General features: G+C 44.4%; 1 protein-coding gene across 2 annotated transcripts in view; it reads left to right on the forward strand.

The window, feature by feature from the left end:
• The first annotated feature begins 15,517 nt into the window (after window positions 1-15,517).
• Window positions 15,518-18,523, forward strand: part of COX7A2L (cytochrome c oxidase subunit 7A2 like) — a 32,239-nt gene continuing 29,233 nt past the window's right edge. For both annotated transcript variants that reach the window (XM_005662586.4, XM_003125203.6), the window contains exon 1: window positions 15,518-15,648. In XM_005662586.4, the coding sequence (XP_005662643.1) occupies window positions 15,577-15,648 (72 nt within the window). In that variant the 5' untranslated portion in view covers window positions 15,518-15,576. The remainder of the gene's footprint in view (window positions 15,649-18,523) is intronic.

An 18,523-nucleotide genomic window follows, 5' to 3' on the forward strand; every position in this document is an offset into this window, starting at 1 on the left:
GGCTGTGGCACAGGCCAGTGGCTACAGCTCCGATTGGACCCCTAGCCTGGGAACCTCCACATGCCACGGGTGCAGCCCTAGAAAAGACAGAAAGACAAAAAAAAAAAAAAAAAAAATCATTGCTGCTGCAGCTTTGCTGCAGGCCATTACTGCAGCACCCGTTCCATCTCTGGCCCAGGAACTTCCATATGCCACAAGTGCGCTGGAAGAGGAAAAAGAAAAGCTCTGTGGAACATGAAAAGATGCTCAACGTCATTAGTCATTAGGGAAATGCAAAATCAAAACCACAATGAGATATCACTTCATACCCATTAGAATGGCTATTGAAAAAAACACCACAACAACCAGGAGTTCCCACTGTAGCGCACTGGGTTAAGGATCCAGCCCTTTCTCTGTGCGGCTTGAGTTCCCTCCTGGGTCAGTGGGTGGGTTAAAGGATCTGTGGCATTGCTGCAGCTGTGGCATAGGTTGCACCTGCAACTTTGATTTGATCCCTGGCCCGGGAACTTCCATATGTCACAATTATGAAACAAACAAACAGAAAAAAAGAAAACAAGGGTTGGCAAGGATGTGGAGAAATTGAAATCCTATACAGTGCTGGTGGGATTGTACAGTGGTGCCGTGGCTGTGGAAAATGATATGACAAGTTGCAGTTTGTTGATGATGAGAAAAGTTCTGCTGATGGATGGTGGTGATGGTTGTCCAACAATGTGAATGTATTTAATGCCATAGAACTGTACACTTAAAATGGTTAAAATGTTAAAATTTACGTTGTGTATATTTTCTCCTGCACTCCCATCCCCATCCCCAGCAGAAAAAGCTTTGTTAAGAGGAAGTCAAGTGTGGTCTGTTCCATAAAGAAGTGCAACTCTTCTAGTAATAAAACCTACTACTTTTGAGTCTTCGGTATGTGCCAGGCACCTAGGTAAGCAGTTTACATGCATCCTTTTATTTTCGTTCCACAGTAGGTAGGTATTGCTATTATCTTCACTGTACAGAGCAGGAAACTGAGGCACAAAGAGGTCTAAATGACTTGTCCAAGGGCTCCAGCTAGAAGGAGCAGTGAGGATGGAACCCAGCGTGGTTGGCTGGAAAGCCCCATCATTAGCCTTCATGATACATCCTCTTTCTAGGAGGAGATGAATCCATTGGCCGAACAGGCCTTAGCTCTTGGTAAGGGGCTTACAGTGGTTCTGAAAAAGTGAGTACCCGTGGAGCCTTGATTTCATGGGACTTGGATAAATCTCAGGCATTTTGACCAGTTCTGGGTTTCCAGTCCCTCCACAGAAAATTTTCAGAGATGATGGTGTTTCCTGGAACTTTTCACAGCAGCTGTGTCACTACTGCTGTCGTCACTTCTCCCCAGCGGGCCCCCCTCCCTTCTCTTAGAACCCACTGCCTTTTTGACATGAAAAATGTACTATAATGATTCTACTGGCTAATTAATTAAAAGGGAAAAAAACCCAATCTTCAAATATGAAATGATTAATTACATAAGCATTAATGCCTCTGCACACTCAGAACGGCATGTCTTCAATTTAAAACTTTTCCAGCACATTATTTTCTGCTGATGTGAGTGTTTTCTGCCCATACACGTCCGATTTCTCATACACCCTGGTCCATTTCACAGCAAATGGTCCCAAATGGTGTTTATCCTGCTCATTAGGAGCCTGTTTCAATTAGGCAGGCCTGGCCAAGCTCCCTGCCCAGGCCTGCATCTCTTGGGATGGTGGGTCAGTGTTCTTCCTACTGGAGGGCTGGCTGGGACATTCCACCACTCTCCCTGCCACTTAGGGGTCCTGACGCTTTTCACAAGACCAGGGCAATGCAACTGGAGATTCTCAGATTAAGTGAAGTAAGTCAGAAGGAGAAAGACAAATACCATATGATAGCACTGATAGGTGGAATCTAAAATATGGCACAAATGAACCTATCTACAGAACAGAAACAGATTCACAGACATGGAGAACAGACTTGTGGTTGCTCGGGGTGGTGGGAGAGAGTGGGATGGACTGGAAGTTTGGGGTTAGTAGATGCACCCAATTTCATTTAGAATGGGTAAGCAGGGAGTTTCTGCTGGGTATCCACAGGGAACTGTGCCCACTCTCTCAGGCTAGAACATGATGGGATGAGGATAGATGGGGGAGGGAGTGGAATGGATTGGGAATTTGGGGTTAGTAGATGCAAACTATTACATTTAGAATGGATAAGCAATGAAGTCCTGCTGTACAGCACCGGGAACTGTGCCCAGTCTCTCAGGCTAGAACATGATGCGGGATGGTATGTTTTTATATGTAAGGCTGGGTCACTTTGCTGTACAGCAGAAATTACACAACATTGTAAATCAACTTAAAAAAAAAAAAAACCCACAGAACTTAAAGAAAAAAAAAAAAAAAAAAAAAAGACCAGGGCAGACCTCTGACATCAGAGAATGTTCTTATGTGGTGCTTGCACTTTATGGAATTTTAAAAGCTTATTGTCTGGCTCGGATATGCGGCTCCAAGCTGCTGGCTTACTGATTCTTTCAGTTGTTTGTTTTTAACCGGAATAGTTTCACCACCACCCCATCCCCCCATTTCCTCCACTGCTTCCCAGCTTGTGACCTGCTTGAGAAACCTTTGTCCCACCTCATTCATACTTGGCCTTTGTCCCTTGCAAGGGGCGAGGCCTGGGCTTTAGGGCCTGCTTGGAAACGACTGCTGGGGCCTGGGGCTGTGAGTGGGCAGCAAGGGTCCTGTCCCTTTCCTGGTGCCTGCTGTCTGTGGACAGAGGCCACTTCCCCTCTCGGGATTTGCCCAGGCCCAGGGGTAGCACTCAGAGCCGCTGCCGTGAGCTGACGGCTGAACAGCCATCCGTACGCGTGAAACATTTCTCGGAGAAATAAGTGGTCACTTCACAGGCAGAGATGCTGAAAGGCAGTGAACTCTTGGATGGAGTGGTTGTCTAATTCAGGATGGGAAACCTGACCTGTCATTAGCAATAGAACTTGTTTATGCTTCGGACTATAAAAATCATACCATGATGTTCGAAGCCTACGGAGGCAAAGCTGCACGGGGCTAGAAGATGGAGAGATTAATGGTGGGCACATGCTGAGAGTGACACTTCTATTTTCCAGAAGCATAAAATGGTATTTTTCCCACTGAAAAAGACGTTATTATGGTTCAACATTTAGACAGGCATTAAAGCACACTTTCAACACAAGTTGAAATTATTTTTTACTCCTGCGGCCTGAATTTATTAACAAATGAGTTGAATCTCTTTTTTCAGCTTTGGACAAACAGGGAGGTTTTTTTTTTTTTTTTTTTTTTGGTCGTTTTGCTATTTCTTGGGCTGCTCCCGCGGCATATGGAGGTTCCCAGGCTAGGGGCAAATCGGAGCTGTAGCCACTGGCCTATGCCAGAGCCACAGCAACGTGGGATCCGAGCCGCATCTGCAACCTACACCACAGGTCACGGCAACGCCGGATCGTTAACCCACTGAGCAAGGGCGGGGACCGAACCTGCAACCTCATGGCTCCTAGTCGGATTCGTTAACCACTGTGCCACAACGGGAACTCCCTTTTTTTTTTTTTTTTTTGAGATATAGTTGACAAGAAGGTTGTTAGGGCTCCTTTCTCTTTCTCACCTTGAACCCCTTAAGCCTGTGCTACCCAACACCATAGCCACTAGCTGCCTGTGTCTATCCAAATTAAAATTAAAAGGACATAAAATTACAAATGAAGATCTTCAGTTGCACTAGCCGCCTTTCAAGTGCTCAACAACCACACCTGGCCAGCCCAGACCAAGAACACTGCCATTGCCACAGGATTTCTGTTGGACTACTAATCCACCCGTATTGTCAAAGTTAACCGTGCCTTTGTTTTTTTGTCTCTTTAGGGCCACACCCAGAGGCACCTGGAGGTTCCCAGGCTAGTGGTCAAACCACAGCCACAGCCACAGCCACAGCCACGCCAGATCCACCTGCGTCTGCAACCTACACCACAGCTCACGGCAACACCAGATCCTTAACTCACTGAGCAAGGCCCGGGATCGAACCTGCGTCCTCATGGATGCCATTCAGATTTGTTTCCACTGAGCCACAATGGGAACTCTGGGGTAATATTTATTGAATAGTGTTTTCATATCCAAAAAGTAATTTAAGTAACAAGTTAATGAAACATTTTGGTATTTTATCCCATTCAGTCTCCTCCTCCCCAAGCCCCACCACACATACAGACCTCACCGCCCTAATGGCTTCATGGCTACATGAAGTCATTTCTTTCTTATGTGGCCCTCCTTAGCAATGAAAACTTCTCCATGATTTTCTAAATCCTGGGTCTGCAAGCTCAGGTGAGGGCATAAATGTCCAATGGCCTTGAGCAGCATCTGGCCATCCCATAGCCAACTTCCTCACTGTGTCAGGTCCACTGTTGCTGTTCTGCCTCCCTGCCTTCCGAAGCCCCCCACCCCATCCCAAGTTCCTAATTAGCACGACTCCACCTGTTTTCCCTGGGGGGCCATCCCCTAATTAGTGGGACTGTGTCAAAGCGGTAGAAGCTTGGCCTGAGGCTATAAGGGGGATATGGCCCTTGTGCTCACAGGGTGCAGTTAAATGGCTGTGGGCCTCCAGTGGCTGTTGATACAAGTTATGCGTGGCGTCACCAAGGGAATGTGACAGAAAGTGATTTCTCCACTGTAATATTTGCAATGGCTCTAAAAGTAGGTTTGGTCTTTTTTGCTTTGTTTTTAGTTCTGAAGCACAAAATCATCACGGAGAGTAGCTATTCTAGCATCATTAGAATCCTACCAGGCGGCTCACTCTGAAGCCTGCAGAATAAATGGCACTTTTACAACCCACCGGAAATTAAGTGCTAGTTGACTGACAGCATTACAGCTCTCGTGAAAAAGTCTGTGGCCGCTGCTCTCACTTTTCTAGTTTGATCAGCTCCTGGAGTGGGCTTGGCTGGGGAACAGACAGCCCCCAGCATTCCCAAAGCTTGAAGGAAGTGGGACTGTTGACCTGGTTAACATTCCTGTGGTTAAGATGTTGTCCTGGACACTGACTCTTGGCTGAACAGGCTCTCAGCTCAAAAGGCAAAGGACCTCTGTGGAGCGTCAGGGAGAGAATGGTTTGGAGGGTCCACGGCACCCCAGAGAGCTGCTGGGTTTTCTCCAGGACCCACCCTGGCTTTGCTGCCGCCCTTTATCCCTTTCCAGGCTTGGGGAGGCTTCTCTGTACCTGTTTGTGTTGTGGATAGTTTGGATGAAAGCCTTCTGGAAATGCAGTTCCATTAGCCTATTGAAAAGCAGTAATGGTCTATTGTTTCTGAAAGAATCCTTGCAGTTAGAGCCGGCAGAAGAGACATTATTACCGAACTAAGTTATTAGATCCGTTCCACAGAAGATTTTTTAAAACCCAGACTCGTTTTCCTGAGAGAAAATGTAATGCAATCACTCCCTCTTTTAAAGCACCTGAGGCCACCCTTCTCTGCCTCTACTAGCAAGCTCGCTACCCAAAACAAGGGGACGTGGTGGTGATGTGCCACAGAAAACGTGGTTGGGGGCACGTCCCAGGCAGGGCAATGCTGAGAAGCCAAGAACAAGAGAAGAAACAATACAGTGAGATGGTACACACAGCACCAGAGCTCCAAAAACACACACACCCCCCTTCTAGGGTGGGGAAATAGGGAGCTGGCAGGCAGGTCCATCTAGAGGTGGATGAAACTGCTGGGGGTCCAGGAAGCCTGGGCCACTGACCCGGGTTGTTATCACCATGTTAAATGTGAGAGGCACCAGTTGTTGCATGTCTGCTGTGTGCCAAGTTTGGGGGAGGGGTGTATCAGAGAAAAAGATTCATAGGATCTGGCAAAAGCCTACTCTGTCCCGTCTGCCCAGTTGGCTACCATTGTTGGTAACAACAGTAACTGCTACGGTTTAATGAATACTTACTATGTTCTAGGCATGCAATCCTCACAAATTAGGTATTACGCCCATTTTATAGATAAAGATACCGAGGCACAATGAAGTTACGTGAAGAATCCTGTGGCAGGTGCATAAACCACCCTGCTGATAATCAGTATCATGGGACTTTCAATTCACCGAGCTACCAGGATCCTCCTTGCACAGCGATGGAGAAAGGGGAGTGATTTTTATGACTTCGGAACAGTTGTTCTGAGGGTGGTAAAATAATAAACAATGTTCAAGTTCAGTTGTTACCTGTGTTATTCAGAAGCCTAAATCACTTATTTTGACGGAGTAAATGGAATTGGTTTAGAGAGACACTTAATGTAACCTATTCTTTAAATTCGCGGAGATTTTCCTAATGCTCTCAATGTTTCTTTTTAGTGAGTGTGGGAGAGCTGAGGACAGGAAGGAAGGTGGGGGTATTGAAAGGCAAACATAGAAAAGATTCTCCATAAAAAAAGAAAACACATCTAGAGATGATTGCTCCATAAACAAAACATGAGTGCACACAGCAATTTCATGTTCTCGTCCACCCACTCGGTTGTTCTTAATGATTCAAGAACAGAACTGCCTGGGCAGATTTACAGGCTCGGCATTCCTGACATCTGTGCTGAAACAAGGCTGTGTGTGTTTGCCGAGCACTTGCTTCTCCTTGGGGGAGAAAATACAAACACCTTGATTTGATTTTTACCTTTATTATGATTTAAAAGAGATGCACTTAATTTGCATCTGTGGGCTGTTGGGATCTAAGAATGGGTATCAGAAAAGAGGACATAGTAGTTCTGAAGTCTGGGGGTTGACTGAAACGTGAAGATCAAACATGAAGATCACACAATTACACGCCAACAATCACGTCTTCTGGTCCCTCCCCCCCGCCCCCGACACTGTTAGAAAGCTGAACTTCAGCTGGAAACCTTTGGGTTGTTTGGATTGGTGTTGTAGCAAATTCCTCTGCTGGGTCAGAGGGTTGGAGTGTGGCAGGGCTTTCTGAGTTTGTCAGCTGGGGTTTGGGGAATGTCAGACTTTCTCCAGCCCCCTTTCTTTTAAGGGGGAGATTTACTTTCCATTAGACACTTTGCTCAGATTTATAACTTTCTCCTACTCTTTTTCCGTGGCCTCGCTTCCCAGACTGTCACGGTGACAGTCAGAGGACTGTCCATTTTTCTTAGAAGACCCAGGCTGATGTCTCTGGCTGCCTCCTCAAGTCATTCCAGAAGTCTGAGATCACCTGGCAAGCTGTGCCCAGGTAGTAAGTAGCGGACGCAGGCTGTTAGGTTTGCTATCTCATACTGCATTGATAATCCTGTGATTTATTTATTTATTTAGTCCTTTTAGGGCCGCACCCGTGGCACTTGGAGGTTCCCAGGCTAGGGGTCAAATCAGAGCCATAGCTTCCGGCCTATACCACATCCACAGCAACTCAGGATCCGAGCAGCGTCTGCAACCTACACCACTGCTCACGGCAACGCCGGATCCTTAACCCCCTGAGCAAAACCAGGCATCAAACCTGTGTCCTCATGGACACTAGTTGGGTAACTGAGCTTGTCGGTAGGAAGAGCTGAGATTCAAACCCAGGCTGGTCTGGTGATATAGCCTATGTACCCATCATCGTCCTCAGAAGGTGATCTGAAGTTAGGGCGGTGACTTTGGGTTTCTGGGTAGCACAGAAACTGAAGAAATGCCAAATTTCCTCTATGTAAGAATCTGAGGTGGAAGAAGACGCAGGTAAAAATTATGGATTTGACATTTGAAAATGATGTGATTTTTAAAATTTTAATGCTGATGTTGAAAGGTTGACTATATTTTAGCGGGACATCCAACTCCTCTCTATGGCCTTTAAGATCTAAAACAAGGGGCTAAAAGACAAATAAATAAATAAATAAATATTGGAGTTCCCATTGTGGCACAGTGGAAATGAGTCTGAACACGAACCATGGGATTGCGGGTTCAATCCCTGGCCCCGATCAGTGGGTTAAGGATCTGGCATTGCCATCAGCTGTGGTGTAGGTCACAGACATGGCTCGGATCTGGCGTTGCAGTGGCTGTGGTGTCGGCCGGCAGCTGCAGCTCCTATTCAACCCCTAGACTGGGAACCTCCATATGCCGTGGGTGTGGCCCTCAAAAGACAAAAATAAATAAATACATAAAACAAGGGGCTGTTTTCCTACTGGGTTCCATCTGGTTGTCCTTTGGCCTTAACTAATATTTGCTACTCCTGGGGAAAGGAGAAAGAGGGAAGTGCAAAAAGGAGAAGGGGGTAGGGGCTGAGGAAAGGGAAAGGTTTTTAGCTTACAGGTTATTATAATAACCAGGTTACTTTACCAAATATGAACTCCAGTAGACTGAACGTTCTAATGCTTTATCTCATGCAAAATTGATTTCCGGCTTGTTATCTGTGACTACAGATCCACTTTTATTATTTTCATTCATTATTACTTCCCATACAGGCTTTCATATATTTATGTATTTTAACTTTGCCGGCACCTATCATTTTATTTAATCCTTGTATATACCCTGTTAATTTGAAATTTTTGGTCTGTGGCCAAGAGAGGTTAAAGAACTAGCTTAAGGTCATAAATCTAGTGAAGATCTGTGGTCTGGACATAGTGACTTCAATGGCTATGGAGCACCCCATGTTTTGATACTATATAGAGGTCAGATTTTTCTGAAGACAAAAAGTTCTATTATATCAAAAGAAAATAATCCATTAACATTCACCTTCTCAAGTCCAGAGTGTATGGTTCTTTTTTTTTTTTTTTTTGAGAATCACTATTTTTTAAATTTATTTATTTATTTATTTACTTATTTATTTATGTGGATGTTCAGAGTGTATGGTTCTTTTTTTTATTATAATTTTTTTATGTTCCCACTGTACAGCAAGGGGGTCAGGTTATCCTTACATGTATACATTACAATTACATTTTTTCCCCCACCCTTTGTTCTGTTGCAACATGAGTATCTAGACAAAGTTCTCAATGCTATTCAGCAGGATCTCTTTGTAAATCTATTCTAAGTTGTGTCTGATAAGCCCAAGCTCCCGATCCTTCCCACTCCCTCCCCCTCCCATCAGGCAGCCTCAAGTCTCTTCTCCAAGTCCATGATTTTCTTTTCTGAGGAGATGTTCATTTGTGCTGGATATTAGATTCCAGTTATAAGTGATATCATATGGTATTTGTCTTTGTCTTTCTGGCTCATTTCACTCAGGATGAGATTCTCTAGTTCCATCCATGTTGCTGCAAATGGCATTATGTCATTCTTTTTTTATGGCTGAGTAGTATTCCATTGTGTGTATATATATACCACATCTTCCGAATCCAATCATTTGTCGATGGACATTTGGGTTGTTTCCATGTCCTGGCTATTGTGAATAGTGCTGCAATGAACATGCGGGTGCACGTGTCTCTTTTCAGTAGAGTTTTGTGCGGATAGATGCCCAAGAGTGGGATTGCGGGGTCATATGGAAGTTCTATGTATAGATTTCTAAGGTATCTCCAAACTGTTCTCCATAGTGGCTGTACCAGTTTACATTCCCACCAACAGTGCAGGAGGGTTCCCTTTTCTCCACAGCCCCTCCAGCACAGAGTGTATGGTTCTTAATCTCCTTTTCTACTTGATCACCAATTTTCAGATTTTCATGTCATCAGGGCACTTGTGTTAATAACTATTCTGGATGGTTGCTCATTTCAGTGTATGAAGATGATGTCCTTCCATCCTTCCCTTTCCTTCCTTCCTTTCTTTGCTTCTTTTCTCCAGCAGCCCTGTGAAGAACCACTATAATGTTAACTTTTCTTTTCTTTTTTTTTTTTTGTCTTTTTAGAGCCACACCCACAGCATATGGAGGTTCCCAGGCTAGGGGTCGATCCAGAGCTGCAGCTGCCGGCCTACACCACAGCCACCGCAATGCCAGATCTGAGCCATGTCTGTGACCTACCCCACAGCTAACAGCAACACTAGATCCTTAACCCACTGAGCAAGGCCAGGAATCAAACCTGAGTGCTCATGGATGCTAGTCAAATTTGTTTCTGCTGAGCCACAATGGGAACTCCAATTAACTTTCTTTTCTTTTTCTTTTTTTTTTTTTTTTCTTTTTAGGCCCACACCCTTGGCATATGGAGGTTCCCAGGATAGGGGTCAAATCAGAACTGTAGCTGCTGGCTTACACTACAGCTCACAGCAACGCCGGATCCTTAATCCGCCAAACGAGGCCAGGGATTGAACTTGTGTCCTCATGGATGCCAGTCAGATTCGTTAACCACTGAGCCACCATGGGAATGCTCTGATTAACTTGCAATATTTATTCATACATTCATTCTTTTCTCCAAAACCCCTGTTGTGTTCCCTGTTGGCTCAGCAGGTTAAGGATCCCTCATTGTCACTGCTGTGGGTCAGGTTGCTGCTGTGGTGAGAGTTCTAATCCCTGGCCTTGTGGAACTTTTGCATGCTGCAGGTACAGCCAAAAAACAAACAAAAATAAAAGCCCTGTGAAGAAGAACCATTATAGTATTAACTCTAATGGTCAGAATGGCCCTGGAGTGACCCTTGCTGTGGCTTAATACTTGTAGACTGTCACTCAATAGGCTCCTCACATCTATGCAAGAGATGATTAAAGCATATTCTAAAAGAATTGGTTTGGAGTATAAGTGCATGGAGCCATTTTAAAATTCTTATTTTTATGCTTTTGGGGATTTTGTATTATTTGTCAGTGTGTATATGGATTTACAGGAGTCATACATGCTCATTGTAAAATACTTCCAACACTGCAGACATATGTGATGCAGAGAGGGAGAATCTCTAGGAATTAGGAACCACCCTCTGACCCCAAACTGGAGAAGGCCACTGCTAATCCTTTTATTCTATGCATAGGACATTACATATACTATATATATATATATATATATATATATGTTTTTGTTGTTGTTGTTGTTGTCTTTTTGCCATTTCTTGGGCTGCTCCCGTGGCATATGGAGGTTCCCAGGCTAGGGGTCCAATTGGAGCTGTAGCCACCAGCCTACACCAGAGCCACAGCAACGGGGGATCCGAGCCATGTCTGCAGCCTACCCCACAGCTCACGGCAATGCCGGATCCTTAACCCACTGAGCAAGGCCAGGGATCGAATCCACAACCTCATGGTTCCTAGTTGCATTCGTTAACCACTGTGCTACGACGGGAACTCCATATACTTATATATATATTTTTTTTATTACTCAAATGAATTTATCACATCTGTAGTTGTATAATGATCATAACAATCTGATTTCACAGGATTTCCATCCCACAGCCCATATACTATATTTTTATAGATGATGTTCATGTAAAGTAGCACGAATCTCGTTCTGGATCTCAACTTTTTTTCTATGCATAATTAAGTGTATTTAAGATGATTTAAAATAAATTATGAGTCATACCTCAGCCTTTCTTAACCAGCGAAATGAAATGTGATGTGTCAAAATTGAGTTAAATCCATAATCTCTGTGGATGTGCTTTTGACTTGCACATAACGAAAAGCGGGCAGGCAAAAGTGAGGCAGCTTCACACGCCGTATTGACATTCAACAACGAGAAGGTCAGAGCAGGGAGTTGATGTCAATATGTTCATCCTGTACTGCAATAAAGCTGTCCCAGCAACTGCAGTCCCAGCTGCCGTTCCCCCGCCTTTGGGTGAGAAATGCATCGTTCAGACCCTCCACTCCTTTGCTATGAAACTACCATGCTTTGACAGAGGTTTAATTTTTTTTCAGTAATAACGATATAATCTAGATTTTGGGTTTCAAAGACAAACTTAAAATTTCCACACCAGATAGAGCTTTATTTGATACAAAAGACTTAAGGGATGACAGCTGAGATATCTAATTCTGCCACACGAAAATTACTGAATAATTGCATGAATGGTGTCATCGTTCTGAGAATCATAAAGTGCATGTCGCTCTCCATGTTGGTTTCCAGTCTTTTACTGAGGATGTTTTCTTTAGGGATATCACTAGCAGTTTTAAATGCTAGGAAAATGTTTTCCCTCTATTGTCTTTCTTTTTTTGTTTTTAACCAAAGAGAGGGTAGACGCAGCCACAATAAAAAAGCTAACATGGAGTTCCTGTTATGGCTCAGCAGGTTAAGAACCCAACATAGTGTGCGTGGGGATGCGGGTTTGATCCCTGGCCTCGCTCAGTGGATTATGGATCCAGCGTTGCCGAAAGCTGTGGAGCCGGTCACAGCTATGGCTTGGATCTGGTGTGGCTGTGGCTGTGGCGTAGGCTCCAACTGCAGCTCTGAAAAAAAGCTAACACTACAATATAACACGACATTATTGTAGCCTGTTTTCCACCAGGGAAGCTACCTTTGAATGGGTAAAATCTACGTACACAAATGTGCTTCCCCAGGCTGGAAAATTTCTCTGGTTTGCAGATTTGGCAGCCAAGAAACAGTTAAGTAGGGGAAAGCAGGGCCTTCCTTATCTGGGAGATGCCCTCCCCATGGTAAATCAGCCTGGAACAAATGCTCATCACTCATATTTCTGCTCTCAACTGGCGATGCCAAAGCCAGGTGATATATGAACACTTCTGAAGACAGGAAGGATTGAAGGAATCAGAAAGAGGGGCTTCCAGTGACCTCAGCAACCGTAGGATTTATGCATGTTAACTCTGCCAGACCCAGTGAGCATTGAATTTTTTTTTTTTTTTTTTTTGTCTTTTTGCTATTTCTTTGGGCCGCTCCTGCGGCATATGGGGAGGTTCCCGGGCTAGGGGTCGAATCGGAGCTGTAGCCACAGGCCTACGCCAGAGCCACAGCAACGCGGGATCCGAGCCGCGTCTGCAACCTACACCACAGCTCACGGCAACGCCGCATCGTTAACCCACTGAGCAAGGGCAGGGACCGAACCCGCAACCTCATGGTTCCTAGTCGGATTCGTTAACCACTGTGCCACGACGGAAACTCCAGCATCGAATTTTTAAAAGTCAGTTCTGAGAAAATTGGAGAATTTAAAAAAAAAAATTAAGAACTATTTCTCATGGAGGCATTCCTATCTACATTCAGTACAACCAATTTAAAATTTATATTGGTTTTCCATCCATTGCTGAGGGCTTTCACACAGCGACCTGCCAGAGGCCATTAGCACACAGCCCTCACAAACGGAGAGGCAGCAGCATTTTGACTCCGTGGGAGCCAGACTGGCATTTGCACTCACTCAAATCACTTGGTGATTGACAAGCCTCTCTGCACTATGAATTGTGGTCACTTCTCCTCAAGATAGGATCTAGGGAACAATCTGAAGGGACATCTTTCTTCATGATATAAAGAAAGATTATGCTTTGATGTTGGGTGGGATTATGCAAATAAGAATGAGAATAGGGTGCTTTAGTGCTGTCAGAGTGTGCTGCGTTTTATTTGGGAAATGAGACAAAATCTTCCTATGATCAGCCACTCCATGTGACATCCCAACCCACACTCTGCTACTGACATTTCATCTCCCACTGAACAGCCCGGCTGTTGTAACATTTTCAGGATTCTTAATTTATGTCTTGCAGGATCTAAAATCAGATGGCAGGAACTTTAAGAAAATAACCAGTGTTGACAGGCACCTTTATACTTCAAGAAGCTGTTACACCTTAGTTCTGCTGAAAGTTAGGGAATGTTCTCTAATTTTTTCTTCCAAAATATGTCTAGAAAACAGTGGGGGTAGAGATAGGGAGCTGTCCTAAATCATTTAATTTCTCTTTTCAATCTAAACTCTGTGAAGGACCTTTTTCTACACAACATAAGCTCATTCTCCTTTCTTGGTGGGAATGATTCCAGCACTTAATTAATTAAATTTAGAGTAATCAAGAAAAGCTAACCAGGATTCTTACGTATAGCCAAGACTCATGGAAAAGCGAAATGACTGGAAGGTAAGATCAGCAACATACCATGTGTGTAAGCTTTATAACCTACTGAACTGTTGATTCTCATAACACTAGTGAGGGAAGATATGATGATGATTCCTGCCTGACAGAAGACGAATCGAGGCTCAGAAAAATGTAAATGACTAGCTGTAAATCACTCAGCCTTAAAGAAATTGCAACTCAAAACCAAATCACACATTCTTTCTATTATGTTGCAATGCTGCTTTGTAAAAGTAGTGACTTTGGATTGGTTGATCATATGAATAAAATGATCAAATATAAAATCTTTTCAGAGTCTTCTCAGTGCTGAACCCTTAGGGCTCTTGGGCTTATACCTGTCAAAGCTGGGATGTTGGTGTATACCCTTGCTCTGGAATACTCAGTCTTCATCGTCCTCAGAGTGGATTTATATCTACTTATCTATTATGTAGTGCTTAATTAAGAGTGCAGACCCTTGAGCCTGATGACTGCCTCTGCCACTAATATCTGACCTTTTCAAGTTACTTAGCTTTTCTGGGCCTCATTTTCCTGTACAGTAAGATGGAGATAACAGCACCTATCTCATATGATGGTTATAAAGATTGAATGTTTATTTGTGGAAAATGCTATATACAGATTAGTATCACCCATCGGTTTGCCACATGCTTTCATAAATGCACTATGCATGCACCTGTAATATGCTTGTGAAGACCTCTGGTTAGATGATAAATTCAAGAAAAGCTTTGCTCCATTCCTGGAGGGAGGAAACTAGTATACATACACCTTTTACACAGTGCCTTGTACAGACTGGAGGGTCTAAAAACAGTTTTAAATAAAACTTAAGTGGATATTACCAAAACTGAAACTGGTAGTCCTGATCTTTCAGGCTCAAGGTTCAGGTTTTTCCAGCTAATCCACCTTCCCTACACTCCCCACCTCATTTATCTGGAAGGGCAGAAGCCAGGAAAAGGATGATTTTTATGATTCCCAAAAAACTTAGATAAGACTAAAAATCAGTTTTGAGAACTGTGCAAAATTTATGTCCCTGTGCCTCAGGTTCATAGGTCACGATGTATTTCCTCTACACAAAGCCTAGGAGGCTATCTTTATATATTATTGGGGTGAAACCCCTAACAGCCCTTAGAACTAAACAGCTTGCAGCAAGTGTTTCCAAATTTTATTTTTATTTTATTTGCTCCCCCCATTCCTAGATTGCCAGAGAGGCCTAGCCAACCCGCTTCAAGAGGCGACCTAGGAAGGGGAACAGTTAAGTTGGTAAAGGAGGAGAAACCCTCAAACTGAGCACAGGCTCCCTCCCCGCAGGAAGTAAGAGTATTCACCCAACCTAGCCCAGCTCTAGGCCCCGCCCACCAAGGGCCCGCCCACCAAGGCCCCGCCCCGAGGCCGCTCCCTCGACTGCAGCAAGCCCCTAAGCCTACGGCTTGATCCGTGGGGCGCTTGCGCAATTCTTAAGGCGTCTTGGTACTGCCTGAATCTGAACGTGGGTGCGGAAGAGGAACTTTCATATTTCCTATACACCGCGCAACGGCTTCTTTCCGCGCTCTTCTAGAGTCGCTTTTGCCTTCTCTGTCCCTGAGAACCTGGCTTCTCGTTCCCTTAAGTGGCTTAAGAGGGCATGTTTTAAATTAGGCGATCTCTGGGCACCCCGGCTCTTGGCGCAGGGTCCTTTAGTCGAGCCTTGGGGCGACAGCGGGGAAGGCGGGGTCCTTTTCTAGGGCGGTCGCGCAGGCAGCGGCTGCGGGAAGTCGGACACTGGGCATCATGTATTACAAGTTTAGTGGCTTTACGCAGAAGTTGACGGGAGCATGGGCTTCCGACGCGTATAGCCCTCAGGTACGGGTGGCGAGAAGGGGAGAAGGGACGGCCCGAGTTTCTGCTCCTGGTAGTCTTGGCTCTGGAGCCAGGCGAGGCTTCTGCCTGCTGTTCGTTTAGTTCGCCCCGCGCCTCTTCTCACCCCCTTGCCGCGGCCGTGGAGGTGCCGAGTTCCGCAGGTGCTCCCCCGGCTACGCTGGCCGGGTGTGAAGCTGGGCCTGGTACTTAGTAGGGGTCAAGGTGACCCCCGGGTTGTTGGTTGTGGATCGTGGGGTGTCTCATGGGGTCTGCGGGGCACAGAATATGACCCGTCCTAGTCCGAAGTTTGGCCCCATCCTTTTTAGGGAGGTCCAACTTCCAGTCTCCTCAGTGCCTCATTGTCATACTACTGCCACGGCCCAAAAGACAGCCTCATTCAAACACCAGATTTGAGAGCTGGGATGATGGCACCGACGGAAGCCATTGGGACGGGAGCGGTTTTATGATCAAAATTAGGATATTTAGCTAATTCAAATATTTGGGTGAGCCTGTGCAGTTACGTGCAGAGAGCTGACGTTTTCGCCTACTGTAAAATGGTTGACAGTTGCTCTTATTCGAGTGGTCTGAAAAGTATTGCAGTTTCACTCAGATTTTGCCAATTGGAGTATCAGTTTCCGGCGTGTAGGTCAGAGATGAGGGACTGTAAAGTCCCACCCTCTTAATCTGGGCTTAGATCCTGGCTTAGCTGATTTAATTTTATGACCCTGACTAAGTCATTTAATTTATTGTGAACTCAATTTCCCCTAGGTCATCTGTAGTTTAGATTAAATGAGGTGTGTTAAGTGACTAGGTCAGGTGGCTGTTACTAGATAAGGGGTGGCTATTCTCTGGAAGCTAAGTCATAGATACCATGATATTCATTCCTTATCCTCAGAGTAATGTGGGAAGAGTTGATGAGTTTTGCAGTTGGAAAACTGGGATAGTAAGGCCCCAGGTGAGGCCTAAGGAATGCTCCTGCTTCATTGTTGTTACAGCCTTTTTTTTCCCTATGGAACTCTGTAACTTGCTCAAGGGGGAGGATGATTAAGAATGATTTCAATCTGGAATCCCCGCCGTGCTGCAGTGGGTTTAAGATCCAGCGTTGACACAGCTGCAGCTCGGATTTGATCCCCGGCTCGGGAACTTCCATATGCAGCAGCTGCCCCCCCATAAAAGAAAAAGAATGATTTCAATCTAAGATTGGATTTGTTGTTAAAACTAGGATAGGGAGGAGTTCCCATCGTGGCTCAGTGGTAAGGAACCTGCTAGTATGCATGAGGACTCGGGTTCCATCCCTGGTCTTGCTCAGTGGGTTAGGGATCCTGCGTTGCCGTGAGCTGTGAGCTGTGGTGTTTGTGCAGATGGGGCTCAGATATGGGTTGTTGTGGCTGTGGTCTAGGTCAGCAGCTGTAGCTCCTATTCAACCCCTAGCCTGGGAACTTCCATATGCCCTGAGCGCTCTTAAAAAGCAAAACAAAAACTAGGATAGGGAGGGCAAGAAAAAGGGCAGGTTTTTGGGAGGTGTGGGATTGGAGAGGAAGGGTCCAGGTTTATAAATATTGAGTTTGCGATATGTCATGTTTGGTTGCAGCTGGATTTATCAATATGGAGTTTAATAGTTCCAGGTGTCTTCAGCCCATTGGTGGTAGTAGAAATTGTGGTAGGGGGAATCATCCAGGGAGTGTATAGGGAAGAAAGGTGGAGTTATGATTACAGAGAAATGAAGAGAGAGTGGAGGGGGAAGATTTATTTAAAGAACAACCCAGGATTAGAAGGGAAAACAACGTGGTGTTACTGAAACAAAATTGGTAGTGAGCTCTAAAGAAGGAATTGATGACAGTGATTTGACAGATTATAAGAAATAAACATTTTTCGATCATATTTGCTTCTATAAAGAAAGTATATTTTTTAGCTCATGGATCTTACATGTTACAATTTGAGTTTTGACCAACACATATACTCTGTAACTCTTATATAGAAGAGTACATCACCCATAGGAAGTTCCTTCTTAATCTCACCTTGTCAGATCCCTGTCCACTTTCCTGTTCTGATTTTTATTGCTATAAATAGATAGTTTTGCCAATTTTTGAATTTAGTATAAGTGGAACCACACAGTGCTCTTTTGAAAAGGCTTCTATTTTCCATATTTTTGAGGTTCATTCATGTTACATGTATTAGTAGTTGGTTCCTTTTATTGCAGTAAAGGATATCATTTTTGAATATATCATAATTTAGCCCATTGGTATTTTTAGAATTTCTTTTGAGTTTTAACAATCTTTTTTTTCCATTAATTTATTAATTTTTATTGGGGTATAGTTGACTTACCAAGTTTCGTGTGTTTCAAGTGTACAACAAAGTAAATTGGTTATACATATTCCCATTCCTTTTCAGATTCTTTTCCCATGTAGGTTATCACATAGTGTTTATTTTCTTTTTTGCTTTTTAGGGCCGCACCCTCGGCATATGGAGGTTCCCAGGTTAGGTGTTGAATCAGAGCTACAGCTGCTGGCCTATGTGACAGCCATAGCAACACAGGATCCAAGCCATGTCTGCAACCTATACCACAGTTTACAGCAACGCTGGATGCTTAACCCAGTAATTGAGGCCAGGAATCAAACCTGAAACCTCATGGTTCCTAGTTGGATTTGTTTCCACTGTGCCATGATGGAACTCCATTACATAGTATTGAGTAGGTTACCCTGTGCTATACAGTAGGTCTTCGTTACCTATCCATTTTACATATAGTAGTGTGCATATGTCAATCCCAATGCTAATTTATCTCCTCCCTCCTGTGGTAACCATAAATTTGGTTTCAGAATCTTTGAGTCTTTTTCTGCTTTGCAAGTTCTTTTGTATCATTTTTCATTAGATTCCACAG

This window comes from Sus scrofa, chromosome 3 (genome assembly GCF_054392235.1).
Source record: "Sus scrofa isolate SSC_HxYL_T2T_F1_AM1 chromosome 3, Sscrofa_HxYL_maternal_Yorkshire_Landrace_v2.0, whole genome shotgun sequence".
NCBI lineage: Eukaryota > Metazoa > Chordata > Mammalia > Artiodactyla > Suidae > Sus > Sus scrofa.